The sequence below is a fragment of the Triticum aestivum genome, chromosome 6D (assembly GCF_018294505.1).
Source record: "Triticum aestivum cultivar Chinese Spring chromosome 6D, IWGSC CS RefSeq v2.1, whole genome shotgun sequence".
Lineage (NCBI taxonomy): Eukaryota > Viridiplantae > Streptophyta > Magnoliopsida > Poales > Poaceae > Triticum > Triticum aestivum.
This window is the reverse complement of record NC_057811.1, coordinates 15,724,433-15,750,932: the sequence shown is the minus strand read 5'-3', so window position 1 is coordinate 15,750,932 and position 26,500 is coordinate 15,724,433. Positions and strand designations below refer to the sequence as shown.

The following is a 26,500-nucleotide window of genomic DNA, read 5'->3' as shown; positions in this document are numbered from 1 at the left end:
TGACGATCGGCGGTGCAGATCCCCGCAGCTAGGATTTACAACCTCCCAACCGCGAGGATGTATACCCTCATCTGCTCCTCAGACAGCCCTCCGGGAGGCGGTCGAACAGCCCCCCGGACGGTGTCGCGGACAGCCCTTCGGGAGGACCTTCGAAACTCGAACGGTCACTCGAACAGCCCTTCGGGAGGACCTTCGAAACTCGGACGGTCACACGGACAGCCCTTCGGGAGGCACTCACGAACTAAGACCGAAACTACGATCTCTCTACAGAGTTGCACACATACGGTGTCATCTATCCGGCAGGGCTTCGCCGTCCAGAACTAGTTCCTGCCGGAACCCAGACAGCCTTACGGCTCTACGAAACTCTTTTCGTGGGAGGGAGAGAAGAAGCCAGATAATGCATGGCATGTGTATGAGAGCAAGGGATGAGTGTGGAGGGCTGCCCCTCCACCTCTATTTATAGGAAATCCCAAGGGGGTAGGGTAGTTTCACAAAAAACCCAAAATGCACATGAATGAAGTCCTTCCACAAGGACCTAGGAGTGAAACCAAGGAACAAGAGGGTCCCCAAGGGGGGATACCCCATGTGGCCGGCCACACCCCCATGAGGGGCCCAAAAAATGGCTCCTATCCATCCATGTCATCCCCAAGATCTTTTGGAGCAAAGCCCCAAAAGGTGGCTTTCCATAAAGTAACCATAAAGCTGATTTTCACTATTCACGACGACATTTTTCAGTGTCTGATCGAACTGAAAATATTTATGTGGGCTAAGAACATTTCCAGTACCCACTAAAATGATTTTCAACGCGTTCCGAAACAATTTCGGTTTTAGTGATTTTCATCTGTGAAACGCATCTCAAGTGGCTCCGGCAGCTCCGGAACATTTCCGGTTTTTATCTTAGAAAATTCCAAAAAGCTTCCAGAATGATTCTGGCATCCTCCAAGAATTATCAGGCATGTGCCGAAACCAATTTGACTTAATGGTGTATCCCGAAACAACTTTTCGGTATCATCGAAACTTATCCGATGACCTCTCTCTGCGGTACGATTCCGCTGTCCGAAACTTTTCGGTGTCCGAAACTTTTTCGATGATTATCTCTCAGACTCCCTGTCTAGTATTCAGCAGATAGATGACCCTTAAGCGTGTGACCCTATTGGTTCGGTGAAGTATAGACATGACCCGGAACCCCTTCCGATCAATGATCAACATCGGAGCCGTGGACACCCATATTGACCCCTATACCCACACGAATAAATATTCGAGTGAACCTCCAGTTGCCGTGTGCTATTCCTGTTGCTTCGCGATATGTTACAAATACCCGAGGTGAGACATGTTGGCATTCCCTTGGATCAACAACTTGTCCACTATGCTAGTTACCTCGTTACCGGTATTGTTCTCTTTTCTCGTTATCGTGTTCCGGCATCCCCGTGATCAAATCACAAAGTGTCTGGCCAGACGATGATGGATACCGTAACACCGAGAGGGCCCAGAGATATCTCTCCATCGTCGGAGGAGCAAATCCCAATCTTGAGCTATCAAGTTACTTGACACACTTTTCCATGAACCCGTAAGCCGCCGTAATAGCCACCCATTTACGGATGACGTTTAACAAACCCCAAAGTTCATGAAGCAAGCATGAAGAAACTCGATACTCTCATGGTCTAAGGAATCATGCAAACATTAACCATCTCTGTGTTATGTACCAATAAACTTGTGACGAATGAATCTCATAGCATAACATCAATCCGGGTCGATTCAACACAAATGTTCTCTTAACATTGTGCCCTCAAAGTTGCTGGCATAGACATGCCCATGACCAGGAAAACAGAATCATCATGCAACACTTGAGCTAGTCTTAGAGGCCAGACTAGGAATACTTCTTACCGTTTATTATTCCACACGTGCATTTGAGTCTTCCTCCGAGCCTCGTGGATATTGTAGACTCGAGAATCATTGCAGTTATAGCATGGAACATAAACATAATTATGAACTCGGAGATAAATAATATCATTTATTATTGCCTCTAGGGCATATCTCCTACAGACTCCCACTTGCACTAGAGTCAATAATCTAGCTTATGCTAATGCACTTCACACCTGTGGCACACCGGTGTAAATATGCTTCGCTTGTGGTATAGCCTGATGTCCAACGGATCCGACGACTTCAGTTCCGTGTGTATCTTTGCATGTCCTCGCGTTTTCACGTTTTCACAAAATTCATATTTTGTGTGGACTTGGCTTTGTATGTATGTGAATCACAGGTCGAACCTGGATTCCTCAGACTGAGTTATGGAGCAACTACCTGCAGTAGTGTCCCATTGTCAAAAGCCATCTTGGAACTATACTAAGTTCATGAATGAACTATATGATTCAACATCTTCTTTGTCGCTTCTAAAGCGTCAACATACTTAGCCCTTGTTATAGAGTTCGCCACAGTAACTAGTTTGAACAAATTCCAACTAACTGTGCCACCACATTGTGTGTTACACAAAACCCTTAATTTAAATCGAAAATCGCATGGAGAAAAGATGAAGACTCTATCGATGTAACATTTTACAACGAACTCTTCATGATCTCTGCTTGCGAGAAAACCATGTCATCAGTACTTACTCTAGTACTCTGTGACATCTTTCACTGTTGTCCCATGATCAGTAATTTGATCACTTTGGTATCCATACTCGCAACACCTTGGGAGTATCGGACATATCTGGTTGTTTTACATACCATGGAATACATGATTAATCCAAACACAAAAGTGTGTGGAATCTGCATCATGTATTTTACTCATCAGTGTTTTGGGACACCGAGTCTTGCAAAAACTCTTTCCATGTGACTTTGGCAAGAATCACTCCTTGGCGTTTTAAATGCTAAAAGGTTTTAGCATCTTGTCAATATGTATTCATTGCTTAGCCCCATTAGGTAAATCTATCTCCATAGATCATCATGCCTAATATTGAGGCTATTTAGCCTAAGCACTTCATCGAAAAACTATTTTCAAATGAAGTCCTAATTTGTGTCAAGAAATTTATTTCCAATTACCAATGTGCCAAGCACATAAGGTTTTTAGAAATATTATTACGCTCCCACTTACTTTCTTGAATTACAAGCATCTTCGTTATCCATTGATGAAATCAAAACCCCTTTGACCATTTCATCAAAACACGAAGATTCCAACTCCATTTTGCTCTCTTCTGTCCATTGCTGGAACTCTGAAGTTTGCATACCTACTAGCATCCTCTGGATCGACAAATTACTTTGGACTGTATCATATACAAGTCCTAGCTTTCATTTCCATCAGATGGAAATCCTTTTATCATCCATGTTTCATATCTCATGATTGAAATATGTATTAATTGCTAGTTCAACCCGAACCGACTTTAAGCATCGCTACGATGAAAACAACATCATCGTAGTCAACTCTTGAACTTGTTATTTCAACAAGTCGAGCTTTATGGATAAAACATTTTATCCGTATCAGTTTTAAGTTCCATAAATATTCGTTAGACTCTAAGTCTTCCGAAAGGTGTATCAAGGTTTTAATCTTGAATCACTTATATGGAAACTAACTCGGGTTGTATTGGCATTTAGCCAATTCCGGAGTCAGGGCCCATCAACGCTTCCTTGTGTATCGTAGGTATAATGTTGTCTAACAACAATATCTCGTTTGCGCACCTGAGAGGTTTGCACGAGCCTTGCCTACGTGGTTCAGATGCAGGTTCGACCGAAGTTCATACATTTTATTGTAGAGACTTCCATATCAGTCGCAGTAGGAAACTCTGGAATTACTTCCAAGGTCTCTTTCCTTTGATCTGATGAAGATACTGTTTATCTCGTCGAGTTGCACTATTCTCCCACTCACCTTTTAGAAAGAACCATTCTCTTTAAAAGCATACCGTTCTTGTGGCAAACCTATTTGCCTCGGTATAGTGAGGGAGGAATACCCAATGACTTTGGGATAACCTACAAAGTAGCACTTGTCTGATTTGGAATAGGTTTGTAACCTTTTACACAAGCCCCATATTCCAAATGTTAAGAAAAGATACAACATGGTTGGGCGTACCATACCATGGCTTCATTTCAACAGACCCGATGTAGCTCTTTTCAGTGTAAAAGCCGCAATCTCTAAAGCATCACTTTAAAAAGGATAATGGCAAATTTATTTATGTCATCTTTGACCTTACCATGTCATAAATGGTTAGATTACATCTCCACGGACTTTTCACTTGCAGTGGTGTTCCGGGAGGTGCAAGTTATGAAACCCCTTTCACAACTCATCAGACATTCGCTAAACATGTAACTCAAATATTCCTTTGTGCAATCAAATTGCAGAAAGATAATTTTCTTGTTACAATAACTTCTACTTCATTTTTGAAAACCTTTCGAATGATTTCAAAAGATCCAGACTTACGTCTCATCAAGTAAATATCCATATATCTACTTGAGTCATTTCTGAAGATAAATAAATCCACCACTAACAACACTTATCGGACTACACACATCAAATGTATGATCACTAATAAGTTTGTTGTTCGTTCCTTATGGCCTGTGAACGGTATTTTAGTCACTTCACTTTTCGGAGGAAAGTTGCAAGTGTCAGATGATTCAAAATCAAAAAGACTTCAAAATCCATCATAATGGAATTTTCCATGCGGGTTTCTCCAATGTGACCAAATGTAGTGCCACACTTGTGTGGTATTCTTTTAGTCTTGCGACATTTAGCGTCAGTGTTATGGATGTATCATATTACCCTCAATATTCATAACATACGTCCCATCTTGGATGGAAGCATGGCCCTTCATGTTATTCATAATACTTAACAACAATTGTTGTTTTTATGAACAACTCTTTTGCAACAAACATTGTGCAATGGGCTAGAGTGTATGAAACTCTAAAATGAATTATGAAAGTAAACCCAGAGGTATTGTATTATTATCAATATTCATAACATACATCTCATTCATAATGAAAGTATGGCCCTTGTGTTATTCATAACATCGAACATAAAAGGTTCTCTTATGAACAACCTTCTTGCAAGATACCTTATGCAATGGGCGAGAGTTTGTAAAACTCTAAATGAATTATGAAAATAAATACAGACGGCAATACACCGATGGAAGGTATAGTAACATTTACTATGTTCCCTGTGTATACCTTAACCTCATTTCTAGCTAGTCTTTCAGGCCATAGTAGTTCTTACATCGAGTTGCAACAGAATGCAATCGAGCGGGCATTTTTGTGATGAACTCACAATACCCAAGAATTAATGATTAACATGTTTAACCATAATTCGCAAGAACTATATCTTTGACCAGCCTTCTATACATCAAAAACTTGTATGACATTCATACATGAGCCGGATATTCCAGTCTTCTTTCCTTTTGCCTTTATACTTCTAGCAGTTTAACTTTTAGTATTTCTCCTACTCTCAGAAGAAGCACCCAACTTAAGAGTGGCATTAGCCCCGGACTTCCTAGGCGCGTAAGTCATACTAACACCCTTTGGACACTTCCTTTCTCTTTAAGTTGTTGTTTTATTCACCTTTCATTATATGACAGGCGTTCTTCTGGATCCCTTTCCCAACAGTCAAATGCATAGTAAACACTTTTACTAATACTTGCAAACAAACATTGCTTTGTTTGTATCTGAACATAATTTTCAGTTCCATGAATATCATATAACTATCCCAACTTTCGAAGTTTGGGTTTCATGGAAGCAAACATATTCCACTTGACCGTAACAAAATTCTAGCTTTTGGATCAAAGGACGAGAGTCACATGATCCATAGCATTAGCGGGAGGATACGGAAAGCATGCGATAGGGCAAAGTCCTTCTCGGCACTTTTGAGGACAATCCTCATATTACGCTACCAATCGTAAAGTTTTAACCAGATATTTAACAGCTATTCAATTTTAACAGGGAAGGTGGAAACGCGAGCCATTATTCTACAACTATTTTGCATATAACACTTAGACAATGTTCATAATTAATTGCACTAAGAATTAAACATGTTAATTCAACAGTGCGCTCCCACTCAAATCAATATCTCTCAAAATTGATTGTGAGTGATACAAGACCCACATTTCAATTGTTCGCCATTGGTGTAACACCACTGATGACGAAAAATCTCAACCGGTAGGCCAACTTGCCAATCACATCTCTATGTGACTCTTGTTCATCTTTCGATGCGTGTGTTCCGAGATCATGACGGTCATGCCTGAACGTCAAGACAACCAAGTGATCTCGCTGCGAGGTCTCAACACACCCGCCTCACACTTCTCTAATCGTTCGTACCCGTGTGACACGGCGCACCCCGAAAAGATAGGTGCCGTGACGGTGCTACACTTGGGAGAACACTAACTACTTGGTATTTTAAGTGAGAGATCACCCTAATAAAAGCGACTACCGCGCAATCAAGAAGGGTGCATCATAAGGGATAAACATCTCAGGCAATTCATAATAGCATGATATGGTATAGCCCTTTCTGACGGAGAAGTCTTTCATTTCTTCGTCTTCGGCATTCGCGTCGGTGTTCACCTTCGCGAAGATTGCCACCACCTTGTCGATGCACCAGATAATATTGCTATCTCTATAGCTAACAAAATAATGCATTACAACAAGGTTGACACGCAGGTCATTAAAGTGCAATCATATGGCTCCAACCATCATGCCGAATCATGACACGCAGGTCATGTTAATCAAATTACATCATATAGTCATCTCATACATAATCGAATTAGTATGAGCACTGCTATACCACATCATATGCACATCCTGCAAAACCAAGTTAGACGCCTCTAATCGGTTTATGCAAAATTTATTTTACGTGGCTTCTAAGGTTTTGACTTAAACCGCAGCGACCAACGTTTTATCATCAAGTATGATTATTCAAGTTGCTAGATTAACATCTCGGGGTGTATGAAACACGGGATAATTAAATCTCGAGCCCCATACTAAACTTCGTCATACGCATGACCCCCGTGCATATCATATCTGCAATGCCCTTTCATCTGCGAATTTCATCTTTCTTTTGACTATGGCAGAACCCAAAGAACTGACAGCACTTCCATGATCAATCAGGATCACGGATTGCCAGAACTTTGTCAAATTCCACCATGCTGTCTCGATTGAGCAGACGCAAATTCTAGGGAAGCAACAAGAACCTCGGGTAACAGATTTCATCTGTCACCCGCATAAATAATTTTCAGCAATAGATCTCATCTACTACCTAATTATATTATGCAATACCCATACATCTCCATGTATTCTAGATCGAAACCTGCATCTACGCATAGCACGGCTCTTGATGCCACTGATGGGGAATGCGACAGAACACAAAAAATTTCCGACCTACGCACCAGCCCAGGACCACTATGGAGACTGCATACATGGTTTGATCTTTTTCGTTACCGACTCGTAGCGCAGCGGGAAGTAGAGTCGATGACGATCGGCGGTGCAGATCCCCGCAGCTAGGATTTACAACCTCCCAACCGCGAGGATGTATACCCTCATCTGCTCCTCAGACAGCCCTCCGGGAGGCGGTCGAACAGCCCCCCGGACGGTGTCGCGGACAGCCCTTCGGGAGGACCTTCGAAACTCGAACGGTCACTCGAACAGCCCTTCGGGAGGACCTTCGAAACTCGGACGGTCACACGGACAGCCCTTCGGGAGGCACTCACGAACTAAGACCGAAACTACGATCTCTCTACAGAGTTGCACACATACGGTGTCATCTATCCGGCAGGGCTTCGCCGTCCAGAACTAGTTCCTGCCGGAACCCAGACAGCCTTACGGCTCTACGAAACTCTTTTCGTGGGAGGGAGAGAAGAAGCCAGATAATGCATGGCATGTGTATGAGAGCAAGGGATGAGTGTGGAGGGCTGCCCCTCCACCTGTATTTATAGGAAATCCCAAGGGGGTAGGGTAGTTTCACAAAAAACCCAAAATGCACATGAATGAAGTCCTTCCACAAGGACCTAGGAGTGAAACCAAGGAACAAGAGGGTCCCCAAGGGGGGATACCCCATGTGGCCGGCCACACCCCCATGAGGGGCCCAAAAAATGGCTCCTATCCATCCATGTCATCCCCAAGATCTTTTGGAGCAAAGCCCCAAAAGGTGGCTTTCCATAAAGTAACCATAAAGCTGATTTTCACTATTCACGATGACATTTTTCAGCGTCTGATCGAACTGAAAATATTTATGTGGGCTAAGAACATTTCCACTACCCACTAAAATGATTTTCAACGCGTTTCGAAACAATTTCGGTTTTAGTGATTTTCATCTGCGAAACGCATCTCAAGTGGCTCCGGCAGCTCCGGAACATTTCCGGTTTTTATCTTAGAAAATTCCAAAAAGCTTCCAGAATGATTCTGGCATCCTCCAAGAATTATCAGGCATGTGCCGAAACCAATTTGACTTAATGGTGTATCCCAAAACAACTTTTCGGTATCATCGAAACTTATCCGATGACCTCTCTCTGCGGTACGATTCCGCTGTCCGAAACTTTTCGGTGTCCGAAACTTTTTCGGTGATTTTCTCTCAGACTCCCTGTCTAGTATTCAGCAGATAGATGACCCTTAAGCGTGTGACCCTATAGGTTCGGTGAAGTATAGACATGACCCGGAACCCCTTCCGATCAATGATCAACATCGGAGCCGTGGACACCCATATTGACCCCTATACCCACACGAATAAATATTCGAGTGAACCTCCAGTTGCCGTGTGCTATTCCTGTTGCTTCGCGATATGTTACAAATACCCGAGGTGAGACATGTTGGCATTCCCTTGGATCAACAACTTGTCCACTATGCTAGTTACCTCGTTACCGGTATTGTTCTCTTTTCTCGTTATCGTGTTTCCGGCATCCCCGTGATCAAATCACAAAGTGTCTGGCCAGACGATGATGGATACCGTAACACCGAGAGGGCCCAGAGATATCTCTCCATCGTCGGAGGAGCAAATCCCAATCTTGAGCTATCAAGTTACTTGACACACTTTTCCATGAACCCGTAAGCCGCCGTAATAGCCACCCATTTACGGATGACGTTTAACAAACCCCAAAGTTCATGAAGCAAGCATGAAGAAACTCGATACTCTCATGGTCTAAGGAATCATGCAAACATTAACCATCTCTGTGTTATGTACCAATAAACTTGTGACGAATGAATCTCATAGCATAACATCAATCCGGGTCGATTCAACACAAATGTTCTCTTAACATTGTGCCCTCAAAGTTGCTGGCATAGACATGCCCATGACCAGGAAAACAGAATCATCATGCAACACTTGAGCTAGTCTTAGAGGCCAGACTAGGAATACTTCTTACCGTTTATTATTCCACACGTGCATTTGAGTCTTCCTCCGAGCCTCGTGGATATTGTAGACTCGAGAATCATTGCAGTTATAGCATGAAACATAAACATAATTATGAACTCGGAGATAAATAATATCATTTATTATTGCCTCTAGGGCATATCTCCTACAGAGGATAAGTGGACTTTCATTGGGGCTGCTGGCAAGACCTCTGCAATCCACATCTATAATCTCCTTTTGGAACAGCAGGAAGAGCACCCCTTTTTTAGTATTATTTGGAGAAGCTCTAGGAGACTCAAGCATAAAATCTTTTTTTGGTTAGTGGCTCATTGCAGAATCAACACTAGAGCTCTCCTAATCAGAAAAGGTATGCAGCTAGATGATATTCATTGTCCTAACTGCAACCAGCAAGCTGAGGAGACCACTATGCACTTATTATGGGACTGCAACTTTGCACAGGATTGTTGGAATTCCCTGATTCCACATAGGAAAAGAGGCACATCAGTTTATGAGGATACCACACTGGCCTTAACACTCTTGCCAAAGCAGTTTGCACTTGAGATCATCATTTTGGGTCGTTGGAATATATGGCTGCAGAGAAATGGCAAGATCTTCAGAGCAATTCCACAGTCCATTCAGTCTTGGAGATTTTACCTTAAGCAAGACCTTAAACTCCTCAGACACAAGATCAAGCAAAAGTTTGAAGCTCGGTTGTCTCAGTGGATAGATCATAATCTGTAATCATGAGTTTCATACCTCGAGCAGTCATTGACTAGCTTCTTAGCTGCACCTCCTCCCTCTGGGGATCTGTAATATATTTGTACTATATTTAGTTTAATATATTTACCGTAGAACAATTGTTCTATGGTGTTGGGTCAAAAAAAACATAACAGGTTAAATAAATTTCGTCAGGGAGGCCCGATACTATAATAAATAGGAAATTATATTTGAGTCCATATGGAAATGAGCTTAGTTGGTAGGACTGTACATCTACTCTCTCATCAAAGTGAATTAGCCTCACTACCATCCTAGTACTAGGATATCTCGAGGCCATTTTCCCAGTTCAAGTATGAATGGATGCCTCCCGGCCATGCATCGATTCAAGCATATACTATTAAAAAAATGCCAAATGCATTAAGCTGAACAAAACCAGCATACAATATATATATATAATATAATGACTATAAAAATGCATGTGGCCTGCTTTGGGAAGAGCAACATTGTGGAAGTTCAAAGCCAAAAAACATACAAAGCAACCAAGGATGAATTAGAGCTAAACAATGAACCCAACCAAGGGATTCACCTTGGAGAGCACAGCTAGCGCTACCTCCCAAGACAATGCGTTCAAGGAAAGAACGTACATTTGCCAACGTGTGGATCAAATCAAGACACCAACATACACTAGTTGGATTAACTAGTAAAGAAACTACATCCTCAAGAAGATGGTGATGCATGTACGTTGATGTTGTCTGATCGAGCAATTGAAGGCTAGATTAAGGGTTTTCACCCCCGAAACCATGAATAGACGCCCCTACACCCTACAGAGCGACGCAGTTTCCCAAGTGCGCAAAGGTTTTCCGCCATATCTGAGAGTCCATGCATTGTCAGCATATGCAAAATTGCCGACGCCGATAGCCTCACTATCATCAGTGAAAATTATCTAGCTAGTCTGTGCGTAGGGAAGAATTAACTAAAGATACATGAGGTCATTATCTGTCCCCTTGCATGCTGTCAGTGTCAGGTTTGACATACACTTTCCAAGCCAGAGCGGCCAGTTTGCAAAGTCAGCGAATGGACTGTGTGTGTGTGTGTGTGTGTGTGTGTGTGTGTGTGTGTGTGTGTGTGTGTGTGTGTGTGTGTGTGTGTGTGTGTGTGTGTGTGTGTGTGTGTGTGTGTGTGATGCGCGTATGCCGTCGCCGTACGTCATGGCTAGCTGTCCGTTGGATCGTTGCAAAAGTTGCAAGTAGCAAACTGAAACCGTTGCATGCTCACACATTTCAGTAAGAAGAACCTGCCGACCAGGCTGGCTGGCTTTGAAGATCTACTGTCCTTAATTAGGATATTTGACGATACTGTATAGTCAACAAGTGAGCAAATAAACATCGTACATAATCTTTCTCTATCACATTGGGACAAGGTAAAACTTTCCTTTCTGTAGTGTGCACAAGAAATTCGATTCTGGGCATGCATGTGTGACGTTGCATATTCTGATCCTTGGTCGATCCCACGGGGTGAGGGCGCGGAGATGCGCGCGGCGACGAGATTAGTGCGTTGTTTAATCGCAGCTGCTGCTGGCATGATTCCGTCAGATGCAATAATACATTCTTTCCTGGGTAGACAATGCTAATTGCACTTAACCTACAGCTAATAGTTGTGGCGTGTTTATTCCCATCCCAGTGTCAACTCTGCTGTAGCAAATGAATGTGAACGCGTCTTGCTATAAATACCAAACCGATGCGAGATTCAAAGCATAAGCCATACTACCACATCACCATTATTACATTGCAAGCCAAGCTCAAGAGTAGCTGCAGCCACCATTAGCTGCTTTTAGTTGTCAAGGAAAGATGGAGGTCGAGGCAGGCGCGCATGGCGACACCGCCGCGAGCAAGTTCACGCTGCCCGTGGACTCCGAGCACAAGGCCAAGTCTTTCAGGCTCTTCTCTTTCGCCAACCCGCACATGCGCACGTTCCACCTCTCTTGGATCTCCTTCTTCACCTGCTTCGTCTCCACCTTCGCTGCCGCTCCATTGGTGCCCATCATCCGCGACAACCTCAACCTCGCCAAGGCCGACATCGGCAATGCCGGTGTGGCGTCCGTGTCCGGGTCCATCTTCTCCAGGCTTGCCATGGGGGCCGTGTGCGATCTCCTCGGCCCGCGTTATGGATGTGCCTTCCTCGTCATGCTCTCTGCGCCAACTGTATTTTGCATGGCGGTCATCGACGATGCGTCCGGGTACATTGCCGTTCGCTTTCTCATCGGCTTCTCGCTCGCCACCTTTGTGTCATGCCAGTATTGGATGAGCACCATGTTCAACAGCAAGATCATCGGCACGGTGAACGGCCTAGCGGCTGGGTGGGGCAACATGGGTGGTGGCGCCACACAGCTCATCATGCCACTCGTTTTCCATGCCATCCAAAAGTGTGGTGCCACGCCCTTTGTAGCATGGCGAATTGCCTACTTCGTGCCAGGAATGATGCACATCGTGATGGGCTTGCTGGTGCTCACCATGGGGCAAGATCTCCCTGACGGAAACCTTGCGAGCCTCCAAAAGAAGGGAGACATGGCCAAGGACAAGTTCTCCAAGGTCCTTTGGGGCGCCGTCACCAACTATCGGACATGGATCTTTGTCCTCCTCTACGGCTACTGTATGGGCGTCGAGCTCACCACCGACAACGTCATCGCCGAGTACTACTACGACCACTTCCACCTAGACCTTCGCGCTGCCGGCACCATCGCCGCCTGCTTTGGCATGGCCAACATCGTCGCGCGTCCTATGGGTGGCTACCTCTCTGACCTTGGTGCCCGCTACTTCGGCATGCGTGCTCGCCTCTGGAACATCTGGATCCTCCAGACTGCTGGTGGCGCTTTCTGCATCTGGCTCGGTCGTGCATCGGCCCTCCCTGCCTCAGTCACAGCCATGGTCCTCTTCTCCATTTGCGCGCAAGCAGCCTGTGGTGCTGTCTTTGGCGTCGCGCCCTTCGTTTCCAGGCGTTCCCTTGGTATCATCTCCGGGCTGACCGGCGCTGGTGGGAACGTGGGCGCGGGGCTCACACAACTTCTCTTCTTCACTTCTTCTCAATACTCCACTGGTAGGGGTCTTGAGTACATGGGCATCATGATCATGGCATGCACTCTTCCTGTCGCCCTCGTGCACTTCCCACAGTGGGGCTCCATGTTCTTTCCGGCCAGCGCAGACGCCACGGAGGAGGAGTACTACGGGTCCGAGTGGTCGGAGGAGGAGAAGAGAAACGGCCTCCATATCGCAGGCCAAAAATTCGCGGAGAACTCCCGCTCGGAGCGTGGCAGGCGCAACGTCATCCTTGCTACATCTGCAACGCCACCAAATAACACGCCCCAGCATGTGTAGGACCCAAGTTTTGTTTTCTACCTTCGAAGCATACATTTACGTATATACATGCCATACATATGTATGGCTGCAACGCCACGTAATTAATAAGTTGTATGGGGATTTACATTTCTGCTAAACACTAGCTTCCATGCACACATGCATGCGAACGAGGGTATATGTATTATGAAATTCGGTCCGGAATTACATGATCAATTTGAAATTGTGTGTACTTAATTTCGGTTCTTCCACCAAGGAAATTTAAATACTTGGAGTTACATGGCCAGAATGTTCGAGCAGGTCTATAGTCACGGCGAAAGTCTAAACTAAACCAAGTGAGCTAACTGCAAATATACGAATATGTACAAAGTAAATTTTACTGTCCCAACTATTCCACATGGATGTTTGGCTCTACCCGACTCCTAAAGTCATGAGACTATTTTAAAAGAGTTTGAATTGATGTGACTGAAATATGGTGCCAGCTAATTGATTGTAATGACCAAGTCAAACAATTTGGTCAGTAAATTTTTCGCACTCGGTTTCCTTAAATAACTACCTTCTTCCTATTCGGCGTTCGCTAGGGGCAAGCTAGATCCAGTGATGATGCATAGATAAGTGGCGATATGCGACAATCCCGGTAGAGACGAGGGCGTAAATGAGGTATAAGGTTAGGGATTGGAGTGCATGGGGTAAAAGGAGCCAAAATCGGGGCATATGAGGCGGGTTGTAGTTGCTACGCCAGAAGAGACCGGGGGATATGAATTGTGGAAAAGGGAGTAGGAGCAGTTGTGTGTGAGGAGATGGGACCTCTAAAATATGAGATGGAAACCCCTAAAATATAAAGTGTAGTTTGATTGTCCAAATATGCACTTTAACCAGTAATTACTTCAAAGGTACGCTGTTTATTTTGCATATATATATAGACATTATTAGATTTTTATTCAATTGCACTTTTTCGTATGATTGTGATTTTATAACGATTGACTAAATTTGATTAGTGGAGATGGGGAAGATTAGCTCAGATTTTGTAGCCCATCCGTAGAATGTAGCATTTTTTCGAGTGGCGTTTTGGCACATGGGAGCGCGCGCTCCTGGTTTTAGAATGTGTTTTAAACATATTTTAAAATGCCAAAAAATTCCAAACAAAAGTTTGGCGCATACATCTCGATATTGTACATGCTCACAAAGTCGTTTCGGAAAAGCCGGCAACTTATGTGTCGCGTGTGAAATAGACAAAATCCGATGTAAAAAAGATGCTTTTCACAAGACATCATTTTGTCTTTTTTACACAAGCCACAAAAGATATCGGTTTTTTAGGAAACTTGACGTGCACACATATAACGTCGAGATGTATGCTGCAAACTTTTGTTTGAAATTTTTCATACTTTAAAATATATTTTTCGCGCGCAGGAGCGTGCGCTTCCGTGAGCACCAACGGATTTCCACATTTTTTTCCTTTTTTATTAGTAGCAACTGGTTGACGTCGCCATGTTTCGTACATACGTACTGCCTCGTGTTGTTGGAGTCCTTATCAGTTGCCGTGTCCGCTGATCATGTGCATATCCGTTGGTCCACCGAACTTATCTTGTTAGCTCCAAATGGATAGCCTGCTAGTAGCGTGTATATATGCTCGAATGGAAGTCAAATCAAACCTGTAAGTAGCACACATTTTATTAGTTCTTGACAGTTTTGAATACAAAAGGAAAAATCAAGTTTCTGACCTCTGCATCGAGATGCACACAACCTCACGAGTACATTAAAAATCTTGAGAAAGCACCCGGTGAAAAATGTATTGCTATCAAAAGAAGAAAACATCTCCATAAACAAGAACATATTCTAGTTTGCTGCCCTAGTGTGAAGACTAGGCCGACATCCATGTCGAGTAAAGAGCATAACTAGTATTTGTGTAAATGGGTTCATATCTGAGAGCAAATTCAACCATGTCAGATATTGAATGTTCATTGGTCGAACTGAACTGAATCTTTAAATGTGAGGATACTAATGTTGAATTTCTGGACAAAATGTTTAAGCTAAGACGGAGGCTGGAGGCCATGCCGGAAGGGCAATAGCATTAGCTGCATAGTTTGCCATTTGCTCGATTCAGCAGAGGTAACATTTTGAGTTTTCTTTATGTAGAAGTCCACTTATTGACCCATATGTACAACATAAAAATTTTATATTCAGAATTAGAGTGGAAGAGCGGCATGATTCAATAAAGATTTATAATTAGTCAATATTTTTTGAAGTAGGGTCAATAGGAGAAGTGTGACTATAACGTAGCAACTATATATCAATCAACAAGGAATTTCTTGTCACAGCTACACAGCTTGATCCTTGGAATTAGTCGACAACCACAACAGAGTAAAATACTACTACAAGTGCTGAGCAAGCTTTCATGGTAGCCCAAAGTTCATGAAAGCGTCCTTGATTAAACAAATAAAAGTACAGCTCATGTACTTCTTGAAGCAGATCAACCCACGTCGAATTGTTTATCACCATCGACAATGATATTTCATTATAAAAGTCAGCTAGATAATTAACCAGGTCATTAAGTGGGCAACAATAAAACAGCTCGGCTTGGACATGGGCAGCTCTATAATGGACTTTACAATGTATATATGTTCTTATATCTTGCTTTTTGCTAGATCGGGAGAATGAACTTACATTAATAGCCCACATACGAGTGCCAAATACAAATATGTAATGAATATATATATGAGCCTTAAACTCGTAATCATGTTCAGTCACATGGATATTTGTTCAATGTAATATATATTGCCAAAAAAATTCCATAACTATCCCATGCATATGTGAGGTGCTTTATTTGTTGATAAAAGAAAATAAATACTAGGATGGTTGGTTGAGTTTAATATTTACCAAATTACATGTCTTAATTTTAAGTGTTGTTATATATTTAATATTGAAGTTTTGTGACTAATATTTTTTCAAGGATTACAACAAGAGGGGCCGACCACATGGCTAGTAGCTAAATAATGCTACCATTCCAAAAGCGCACACACATTTCAAGAATCATGTTTGACCATATGTGACCAAGGAATGTAGGTTATGTGCCACCTAATTTTGGTTTCACATGATTCATATGTTATTGGTGTAATTTATGATAAAATTTAAATCTAAAATTGTGTGTGCAACCTTATAAACAAGAATGAAGGGAGTAACTGCTAGGCCCTTTAATTTTTGAATCAACTTTTGAAATATCTTGTGAACAAAGATCAGGTGGTTGTGGTTGGTAGCAAGGACATATTTTTTTCCTTCAAAAACAAAATCGGCATGAAAATTGTATTGTCATGCTTCCTGGCACTTAACACTATTCGCATCTTCTATATACAAAAGAGTAACGAAAAGTATATATTGTAGTTGAGAATACATCCCTGTCTCCCTCGAAAAGCCAAGCCACTCTTTCAACAAGCCCTAATGCTAGTATACCCTCCTGCTAGCACATATTCAGCATGCAAACTGCATTCAATTATACCCACCTAATGGACATCATTTAATTTCACCAACCTGATTTCAATCTACTAGCTTATTAGATTACGATGATTGAGGGAGAGAGAGAGAGACATACTATGTCTCTCATTCTCCACATATACATGTGTTAACACTCTTGAATACCCGGGTATTATTTATGAAAATGAAGTTACACAAACAAAAGAAAGCATCTAACCAATAATAATATACATATTTAAAATTAGTAGATAATAGAAAACCTAAGAAATATTATATGGGATAAAGAAAACTGTTAATTCTTGAAGATGTCTATAACGTGAAATTATAAAACATTTGCAACACAAAAAGTTAAAGGGAAACTATAGAGAAGGCCTGATATTGTGATAAATAGGAACCTAAGTCCAACATAAGTAAACTCTGTTAGTAGGATTGCAAATATGTCTCTCACCCAAGTGAATTAGGCTCACTAACTCCCTATCGCTAGGATATCTTGAGCCATTTTTTAGTTCAAGGATGAATGAAAAAAACCCCGCCCCCTCCACCCCCGTATGTGCATTGATCCATACATATAAGTTTGATAGTGATGTGCAAATGAGCCAAAACCATACAAAGGAGACAAGGATAAACTAAAGCTAATCAATGAACGATAAACCAAGGGATTCACCTTGGAGCGGACATCACTCTCTCCCAAGACATCACATTCAAAACGAAGAGGACGCACATAAACAAAAGGCTTGATCTCCAGCATCATCGAAGAAACTACAGCCTCAACAACATCATGATATATGTGCAGATCAAGGGTTTTTCCCCAAAACCATGAGTAGACGCCCCTACACACCAGGTAGATCGCCCCAGAATATACCAAGAGTGAAATGGCTCGTTTCTGCCGCATCTCGAGACAAATTTGTAATCGGCATATGCAGAATTGCCGACACAGCACTTGTTTTTGAGTTGCCTGAAAGTGATTAGCATCGCACGTCAGCGTGAATTAGTCTGCCAAGGTAAGAATTAACTAAAGATACACGAGGTCATTACCCGTCCCCTACTCCCCTTGCAAGCTGTCACTGTCGAGTCAGGTTTGACATATGCTTTCCAGGCCGGAATGGCCAGCTTGCAAAGTCAGCTCATCGACTGTGTGTATGTGCGTGTGATGCGCGTACCGTTGTCGCCTCGCCGGTAGTCGTGGCTGGCTGGCCGTTGGATCGCTGCAAAAGTTGCAAGAAACAAGCTGAAACCGTTGCAGCCATATGTTCCCATTTCAGTAACAACCTGTCGGCCTGGGCTTTGAAGATTCTACACTAGTCCTACTAGTATTTGGCTCTCACAACGCAAACTGTCGATCTTCTTACACATTTTATGTTGTCAGCCAAATATTTGGACGCTTCATGACGTACTATTAGAAGGCACCAATTCATATGCATGAAGGTTCCTCGTGCCGCTAAGTAATCTTTGTACACGTTTTATGTTGTTACTTGTTAGCCACATTTTTTTTACTACATCATGATCATATATATTTTCCTCGACACAGAGAGCGGAGCGAAATGCTTGGTAGCCCTAATAGTTTTCTTGGGGTAGAAATTCGATTCTGGACACGCATCCTGTGACGTGCAGTGCATATTCTGATCCTTGGTCCATCCCACGGGGTGAGGGCGCGGAGATGCGCGCGGCGACGAGATTACTTAGCTGCCCTGCTCATCTTCCTACCTCTCTCGACCCTGCTGTACGTGCCTTGTTTAATCCCATGATTCCGTCAGGTGCAATAATACACATTCTTTCCTTGTTAGACAATGCTAATTGCACTTATGGCCGATTAAGAGATGAGAGTTGAGAGACGTTCAATCATCCCAATGTCAACTCTCTGCTGCCTGCAAATGCAAATGTATGCACGCGCATCTGCCTATAAATACCTCGCGGATGCATGATCCAAAGCACAAACCCCATCGCCATTACATTCCAGGCCAAGCTCAACAGCAGCAGCCACCACCATTAGCTGCTCTTAGTTGTGAGTGCAACTAGGCTAGCTCAAGAAAGATGGAGGTGCAGGCCGGCTCTCATGCCGACGCCGCGGCGAGCAAGTTCACGCTGCCGGTGGACTCCGAGCACAAGGCCAAGTCCTTCAGGCTCTTCTCCTTCGCCAACCCTCATATGCGCACCTTCCACCTCTCTTGGATATCCTTCTTCACCTGCTTCGTCTCCACCTTCGCCGCGGCGCCGCTGGTGCCCATCATCCGCGACAACCTCAACCTCGCCAAGGCAGACATCGGCAATGCCGGTGTCGCGTCTGTGTCCGGTTCCATCTTCTCCAGGCTGGCCATGGGCGCTGTCTGCGATCTCCTTGGACCGCGGTAGGGCTGCGCCTTCCTGGTCATGCTCTCGGCGCCCACCGTCTTCTGCATGGCCGTCATCGATGATGCTTCAGGGTACATTGCCGTCCGCTTCCTTATTGGCTTCTCCCTCGCCACCTTCGTGTCGTGCCAGTACTGGATGAGCACCATGTTCAATAGCAAGATCATTGGCACGGTCAATGGCTTGGCTGCAGGCTGGGGCAACATGGGTGGTGGCGCCACACAGCTCATCATGCCGCTTGTCTTCCACGCAATCCAGAAGTGTGGTGCCACGCCCTTCGTAGCATGGCGTATTGCCTACTTCGTGCCGGGAATGATGCACATCGTGATGGGCTTGCTGGTGCTCACTATGGGCCAAGATCTCCCCGACGGGAACCTTGCGAGTCTCCAGAAGAAGGGAGACATGGCCAAGGACAAGTTCTCGAAGGTCCTTTGGGGCGCTGTCACCAACTACCGGACATGGATCTTCGTCCTCCTCTACGGCTACTGCATGGGTGTCGAGCTCACCACCGACAATGTCATCGCCGAGTACTACTACGACCACTTCCACCTAGACCTCCGCGCTGCAGGCACCATTGCCGCTTGTTTCGGCATGGCAAACATTGTCGCGCGTCCTATGGGGGGCTACCTCTCTGACCTTGGTGCCCGCTACTTTGGCATGCGTGCTCGCCTTTGGAACATCTGGATCCTCCAAACTGCCGGTGGCGCTTTCTGCATCTGGCTCGGTCGTGCGTCAGCCCTCCCTGCCTCAGTGACTGCCATGGTTCTCTTCTCCATCTGCGCCCAAGCCGCGTGTGGTGCTGTATTTGGCGTCGCACCCTTCGTTTCTAGACGTTCCCTTGGCATCATCTCCGGGCTGACCGGTGCTGGTGGAAACGTGGGTGCAGGGCTCACGCAGCTTCTCTTCTTTACTTCATCACAATACTCCACTGGAAGGGGTCTCGAGTACATGGGCATCATGATCATGGCATGCACGCTGCCTGTCGCTCTTGTGCACTTCCCACAGTGGGGCTCGATGTTCTTCCCGGCCAGCGCCGACGCCACAGAGGAGGAATACTATGCCTCCGAGTGGTCGGAGGAGGAGAAGAACAAGGGTCTCCATATTGCTGGCCAAAAGTTTGCCGAGAACTCACGATCGGAGCGTGGAAGGAGCAACGTCATCCTTGCCACGTCCGCCACACCACCTAACAATACGCCCCAGCACGTATAAGACTGGATTGTTTTTCATATACTATGTACAAGTATTGAACATCGGCTGTAATAAGGTGTACAATTTAGATTTCTAGTATCGGCTTGTGTAATGCGTTTCTTACGCACGAAATGTTTTGGTGTGTGCATGCACGCATGCGAGGTACCTGTGTCTGAATTTACAGCAAGTTTGAGATTATGTGTCTTGTGTACCTCCGATTCCTCTCCTGGCAAGTTTACATACATAATCTGCAAAATGGCAGTGGCTCAGAGTTAATTTTCTCCATACATGAGTTATTAATTTCTTAATTGAGTTACTAATAGTATACCTAAATCGTGAACCTAAGTTAGCACCTGCCTTAGAAAAACAAAATACTTCATTTAAATTTGAGGTTTCACTTTTTTTTAGGTTTCAAGACCACCAAATAATTCCACATCTCCCGCGAGCTAATAGTTGTTTCATTGAGGAAGAACACTTCCACTCTCACCCATGTTCCAAATAAATAGTAATAATACTGATGACTAGAAATTTCAAATTAACAACTAGCTAATTAATTTTTGAAAGAGTTTAGGTATTCTGATTGAGAGGTCATGGCGGAAGTACGGAACATGTTGGTGAGGTTTGAATTAACCTTTATAAATGAGATTCAAAACTTCAACTAGGGATCCAGCCTTCCGTGGACTCTTAATTGAATTTCAATTACCATGGTTACAATGGTAGTTTTAATTTGACCTTATATATTTTTCAATGGTTTGGACAAGCTTTTTTGGTAGCTGAAATTTCTGCACCTATGTCCAAACTCCACTTTGTTCATCCACTTTCCCATTCAATTATTGGGAGTCCCAGAAGACATCCAATATTCAAAAAATGTAGTCACTGACCCTGATTTTTAATGCGATATTTACAACGTAAGAAGGTGTGGAGTTATAAGCAAAATTGGTATCAAAATCATGTAAAGAGAGCATATTGATGTTTATATAGAGAGTAAATTCCATTTGTAACAGGTATATGAGACAAAGTGTAACTTTTTGCCATATTTAGTTTCTGTGGCATACTAACCATTCAGGAGTCAAAATCATATCAGACTGAGCAATTGGGCAAATTTGACACGGCGCTGCTATGTATTTATCTACCAAGGTCGCTCTCGCTTGCTCAGCTCTGATCACAACTATACATGCGTACCTCACATTTCCTTTGACTTTGCCAAATAATTTAAGCTTAATTTCCACCCTAGCTTTGGTTACGTGTCTCTTTCATATTCTAATTAACTAAAAGAGATGACAGTTTAGTTAACCAAAAGAAGGTTGTAATGCCAAATAAGTTCACACAGGAGCTTCCATATCTTATCTATCGATTGCACTCTCTAAGTTGACATTGGATCAGGCAATGCCCAAGACTCCAACTCCACTTTTCATCTGATTATATACCTTTCTCAGTTTAATATTGAAATGTCGTTTGTAGGTGGTGATAAGCCATTTGCCGTGGAGTCATCAGCTCCAGCAAGTACCTGAGTTGTACCTTTCATTTGTTTAATGATGACACTTCCATGAACTTTGGGGTAGCTACCACACGCGTATCCTTGCTGTCTGGAAGGCCAAAATATTTCTTTGAATGATTCTTGTAGTTGACACTTGTAGTAGTGGTAGTACTTAACTCTGTTTTGTAGTTGTTGACTAACTGCAATGGATGATGCTGACTCACGTGATGCTGAGGCACTACAAGAAACTAGAGTTTATTATCTTCCAAGATAATTGATTTATTGATTGTTGGCATTTATTCAGTTGGCCATAATTTTTCCACTCTAGTCCAGAACTGAAATTTTGAGTGCATATATACATATATATGATCCAGCCCAAGTCAACTTTCTCAAAAAAGAAAAAAATGCTTAATCAAGTATCAATTCGAAAAATTAAGGGCCTGTTTGGGAACAGAATTTTCACAGGATTTTAGAGTACTGCAACATTTGTGAATTTTTTCTATGTGGATTGTTTGATTTACATGTGTGTATGATCAATTGTGTTCAATAGGACTTTCTTCATGTATGGGAGGGATATCATTTGCTTCATGTATTGTGAGATACTTTCCACTGTTTCGTATATCTCCGGACATTCATACAATTTTACTATGGTGTGTTGTATTCACGGCGTCATGATCATATACGTACACAGAGATTATATGTTAGCTCCATGGACTTTGGCCGTAGGGAGCCTTAGTCACCGGAGGATAATGTTCATGGACTTTGGCCACGCAGCAATATATTTGTAAACGTTGGTCGGATATGCACATGAACCGAGAGGATAAGATGATAAGCTCTGACAGAGCCGGCCTGTACGTGAATATGATCTGATCTGCAGAGAAATGTATATCTGTCGGCAATGTCAAACGCCAACTAGCTTGCCAATCATGCATGGAACATTCTATTTAATCCACGTACGTCAAGCACAGCTATAATTAGCAAACTTTATTTTTGGATGTACGTTTCCTGTACGATTGTATCTCCGAGCAAGATAAGGCTGATAGTTCCAGCACGTACATGTGGCCGACATTGTATTTGCTAGCTTCACCAAACATAACCCCTATAGTAGGGAATAGTGGTCGCCCGTTAGGGAAGGTCATTTTTTGGACCAGGTGCATTTTCCGTTTTGGTAAGTCAAACTTTGTCAAACTTCACGTCTTGGTAACTTTCTTTTAGCACCAATTTTCATGAAAAACAGAAATTTCAAAGTTTTTGAAAAAGTCGGCAAAAAAACAAAATTCTGACATCTGTATAATTTCACTTTCATGGATTACAAATTTCATGTATTTTAAACTTAAAAGACACATAAACAGAATTTTATAATGAACTAGATGGCGTAGAGAAGGGCGCCTCAAAACACCCCGTATCAGCACACCAATGGGGGTGCACCCAGCTCTTATTGCGCCCCTTTGCTGGATTTTTTCAGAAGGTGCCTTTTGGAGGTTAACTTGGCAATTGGCACCGACCGTAGGATCACCTAGGATTTTTTGTTTCAGAATTCTCAGAGTTAAGGATCTCCAAGAATCAATTATATTGAGGTGTCAGGTGGTTGTCACATGTGGTCAATATACCACCTAAAACGTGCCAAGTACTCTGGCCATTGTCAAAAAATAAAAAGTATTGGTAGTTTTTTTTTTTGTTGAGAAAACTTCCGACCTATCCATCAACTGTCAAGTAGTACAAAGAACATCAGAAGTAAGAATTTTGTCTAGGTCTATAGACCACCTAGCGACAACTATAAGCACTGGAGCGAGTCAAAGGCACGCCGCTGTCATCGTCCCTCCCTCATCGGAGTCGGGCAAACATTGTTGTAGTAGACAATCGAGAAGTTGCCGTGCTAAGGCTCCATATGACCAGCGCAACCAAACAGCAGCCGCCGCCGATGAAGAGAAGAATGTATCAGACAGTATTGGTAGTTGACGGTGACGAAGAATGGTTGAGGGACAAAAGATACACTACACTATAAGTCGAGGGGCAAAAATACAGTTATCTTGCAAAATGATGATTAAATTTGTCATGTACAAACAAGACAACTAATTGCGATAACACTATTTACTAGATAAGTTGATCTTTCTGCAAGGAACATTTGAACAAAGTTTTGCATGTCTTCAAACTTTTCGAGAAATTTTGAAGATGCACAAGTACGTGAATAGTCTTACAGTGAGACATCCACCTCAAGTATGCATTGAGTTATTTGCATCATTAATTTATATACGTGCAACCAAACATTTTACAGTTTACTAGTATGTACTAAATCATTTCGTCGACGTCTTTACTACTGTCATGGACATGTTCTTGACTAGTTTCTTTTTATTAAGATTTATTTATTTTATGCTAAAATAGCAAGCATACTTGAACACTTGGAACAAAAAAAAAGATCTTTATTTCCATTTCACTCAAAGGTCTTTAAACTCACCAATTGTTTACACATTTGTCGGTAGATGAAGAACCGGAGGTACAAAAGTACAATGGCAAAACAGATTCAAACTGTTCATTTAACTTTGGAACCGAGGCCCCAAGTGGACACGTACATAAACACCCTTGCTCGCATGCAGTGCACATGCACATGCATCCACGCATTTCCCGCGCATACATAGAAAATTCACTACCCATATATACTTACGGAAATGTAAAACATTCAAAAAACATACTTGCGGATTTCAGGCGTATATACACCATGTGTATATAATACGCGCACTGTACGTGTACACAGGTAAAAAAAAAGCTCAAGTCTTATGCGTGCTGGGGAGTGTTGTTGGGCGGTGTGGCGGCTGTGGCAAGGATGACGTTGCGCCTGCCACGCTCTGAGCGGGAGTTCTCGGCAAACTTTTGGCCAGGGATATGGAGACCCTTCTTCTTCTCCTCCTCCGACCACTCGGCCGCGTAGAAGTCCTCCTCGGTGGCGTTGGCGTTGGGCGGCAAGAGCATGGATCCCCACTGTGGGAAGTGCACGAGCACCACAGGGAGCGTGCAGGCCATGATCATGATACCCATGTACTCGAGCCCCATGCCGGTGCCATACTTCGACGAAGTGAAGAAGAGCAATTGTGTCAGCCCGGCGCCAAAGTTGCCACCAGCTCCACTCAGGCCCGAAATGATGCCGAGGGAGCGGCGGGAGACGAAGGGGATGACACCAAAGATTGCACCGCACGCTGCCTGAGCGCAGATGGAGAAGAGGACCATGGCAGTGATGGATTCAGGGAGGGCTTTTGCACGGCCGAGCCAGAGGCAGAAAGCGCCACCAGCGGTCTGGAGGATCCAGATGTTCCAGAGGCGGGCACGCATGCCGAAGTAGCGGGCACCGAGGTCAGAGAGGTAGCCACCCATGGGCCTAGCGACCAGGTTTGCCATGCCGAAGCATGCGGCGATGGTGCCGGATGTCCGGAGGTCAAGGTGGAAGTGGTCGAAGTAGTACTCGGCGATGACGTTGTCGGTGGTGAGCTCGACACCCATGCAGTATCCGTACAGAAGGACGAAGATCCACGTACGGTAGTTTGTGACAGCACCCCACACAACCTTGGAGAACTTGTCCTTGGCCATGTCTCCCTTCTTCTGGAGGCTCGCAAGGTTGCCGTCGGGGAGGTCCTGCCCCATGGTGAGCACGAGCAGGCCCATCACCACGTGCATCAATCCTGGCACGAAGTAGGCGATACGCCATGCCACAAAGGGAGTGGCACCACACTTTTGGATGGCGTGGAAGACAAGTGGCATGATGAGCTGAGTGGCACCACCACCCATGTTGCCCCAACCAGCCGCGAGGCCATTGACAGTGCCGATGATCTTGCTGTTGAACATGGTGCTCATCCAGTACTGGCACGACACAAATGTCGCGAGGGAGAAGCCGATGAGGAAGCGGACGGTGATGTAGCCAGCCGCATCGTCGATGAGGGACATGCAGAAGACGGTGGGCGCTGCGAGCATGACTAGAAAGGCGCAGCCATAGCGAGGGCCAAGAAGATCGCAGATGGCCCCCATGGCGAGCCTAGAGAAGATAGAGCCAGACACGGACGCCACCCCGGCGTTGCCGATGTCGGCCTTGGCGAGGTTGAGGTTGTCGCGGATGATGGGGACGAGCGGCGCGGCGGCGAAGGTGGAGACGAAGCAGGTGAAGAAGGAGATCCAGGAGAGGTGGAAGGTGCGCATGTGGGGGTTGGCGAAGGAGAAGAGCCTGAAGGACTTGGCCTTGTGCTCCGAGTCCACCGGCAGCGAGAACTTGCTCGCAGCCTCGTCACCGGCGCCATGCGAGCTCGACTCCACCTCCATCTTCCTCGAGCTTGCTAGCTTAGTCGCACTGGCAACTAAGTGCGTCTCTAATGGTGGTTGCTGCTGCTCTTAGATGGTGTTTGTGCTTTGGATCTGGGATCGGCGTGGTATTTATAGCCAGGCGCTCTCGCATGCAGCTCGCAGGGGGGGCAGGCAGAGTTGACATTGGGATCTGATCTTACTCGATTCCTGAAGATTCTAGCAAGTTTCACAGCTATAGGTTAACCAGCAACCTGGCCTTTGGGCGTTGTAGAAAAGCAATTACAGGTAGCTTAGCTAGCAGCGCAGATTCAATTAACTAGTCCTGCATTGCACCCTGCGGAATCATTCATGTTTAACAAAG

The 26,500-nt window shown here is 44.1% G+C and overlaps 3 protein-coding genes across 3 annotated transcripts; 2 read left to right on the top strand and 1 right to left on the bottom strand.

The window, feature by feature from the left end:
* Positions 1 to 11,873: 11,873 nt before the first annotated feature.
* On the top strand, positions 11,874 to 13,397 carry LOC123140790 (high-affinity nitrate transporter 2.1-like). Its single transcript, XM_044560072.1, has one exon. It carries the CDS (start codon positions 11,874 to 11,876, stop codon positions 13,395 to 13,397), a length of 1,524 nt encoding a protein of 507 aa, XP_044416007.1.
* A 5,478-nt stretch (positions 13,398 to 18,875) lies between these two features.
* Positions 18,876 to 20,570, top strand: LOC123140791 (high-affinity nitrate transporter 2.1-like). Its single transcript, XM_044560073.1, has 3 exons — positions 18,876 to 19,123; positions 19,194 to 19,264; positions 19,384 to 20,570. Exons 1-3 carry the CDS (start codon positions 18,876 to 18,878, stop codon positions 20,397 to 20,399), a joined length of 1,335 nt encoding a protein of 444 aa, XP_044416008.1. The 3' UTR covers positions 20,400 to 20,570.
* Positions 20,571 to 24,627: 4,057 nt separating this feature from the next.
* LOC123140788 (high-affinity nitrate transporter 2.1-like) lies at positions 24,628 to 26,157 on the bottom strand. Its single transcript, XM_044560071.1, has one exon. The coding sequence runs from the start codon at positions 26,155 to 26,157 to the stop codon at positions 24,628 to 24,630; it is 1,530 nt and encodes a 509-aa protein (XP_044416006.1).
* Positions 26,158 to 26,500: the final 343 nt, after the last annotated feature.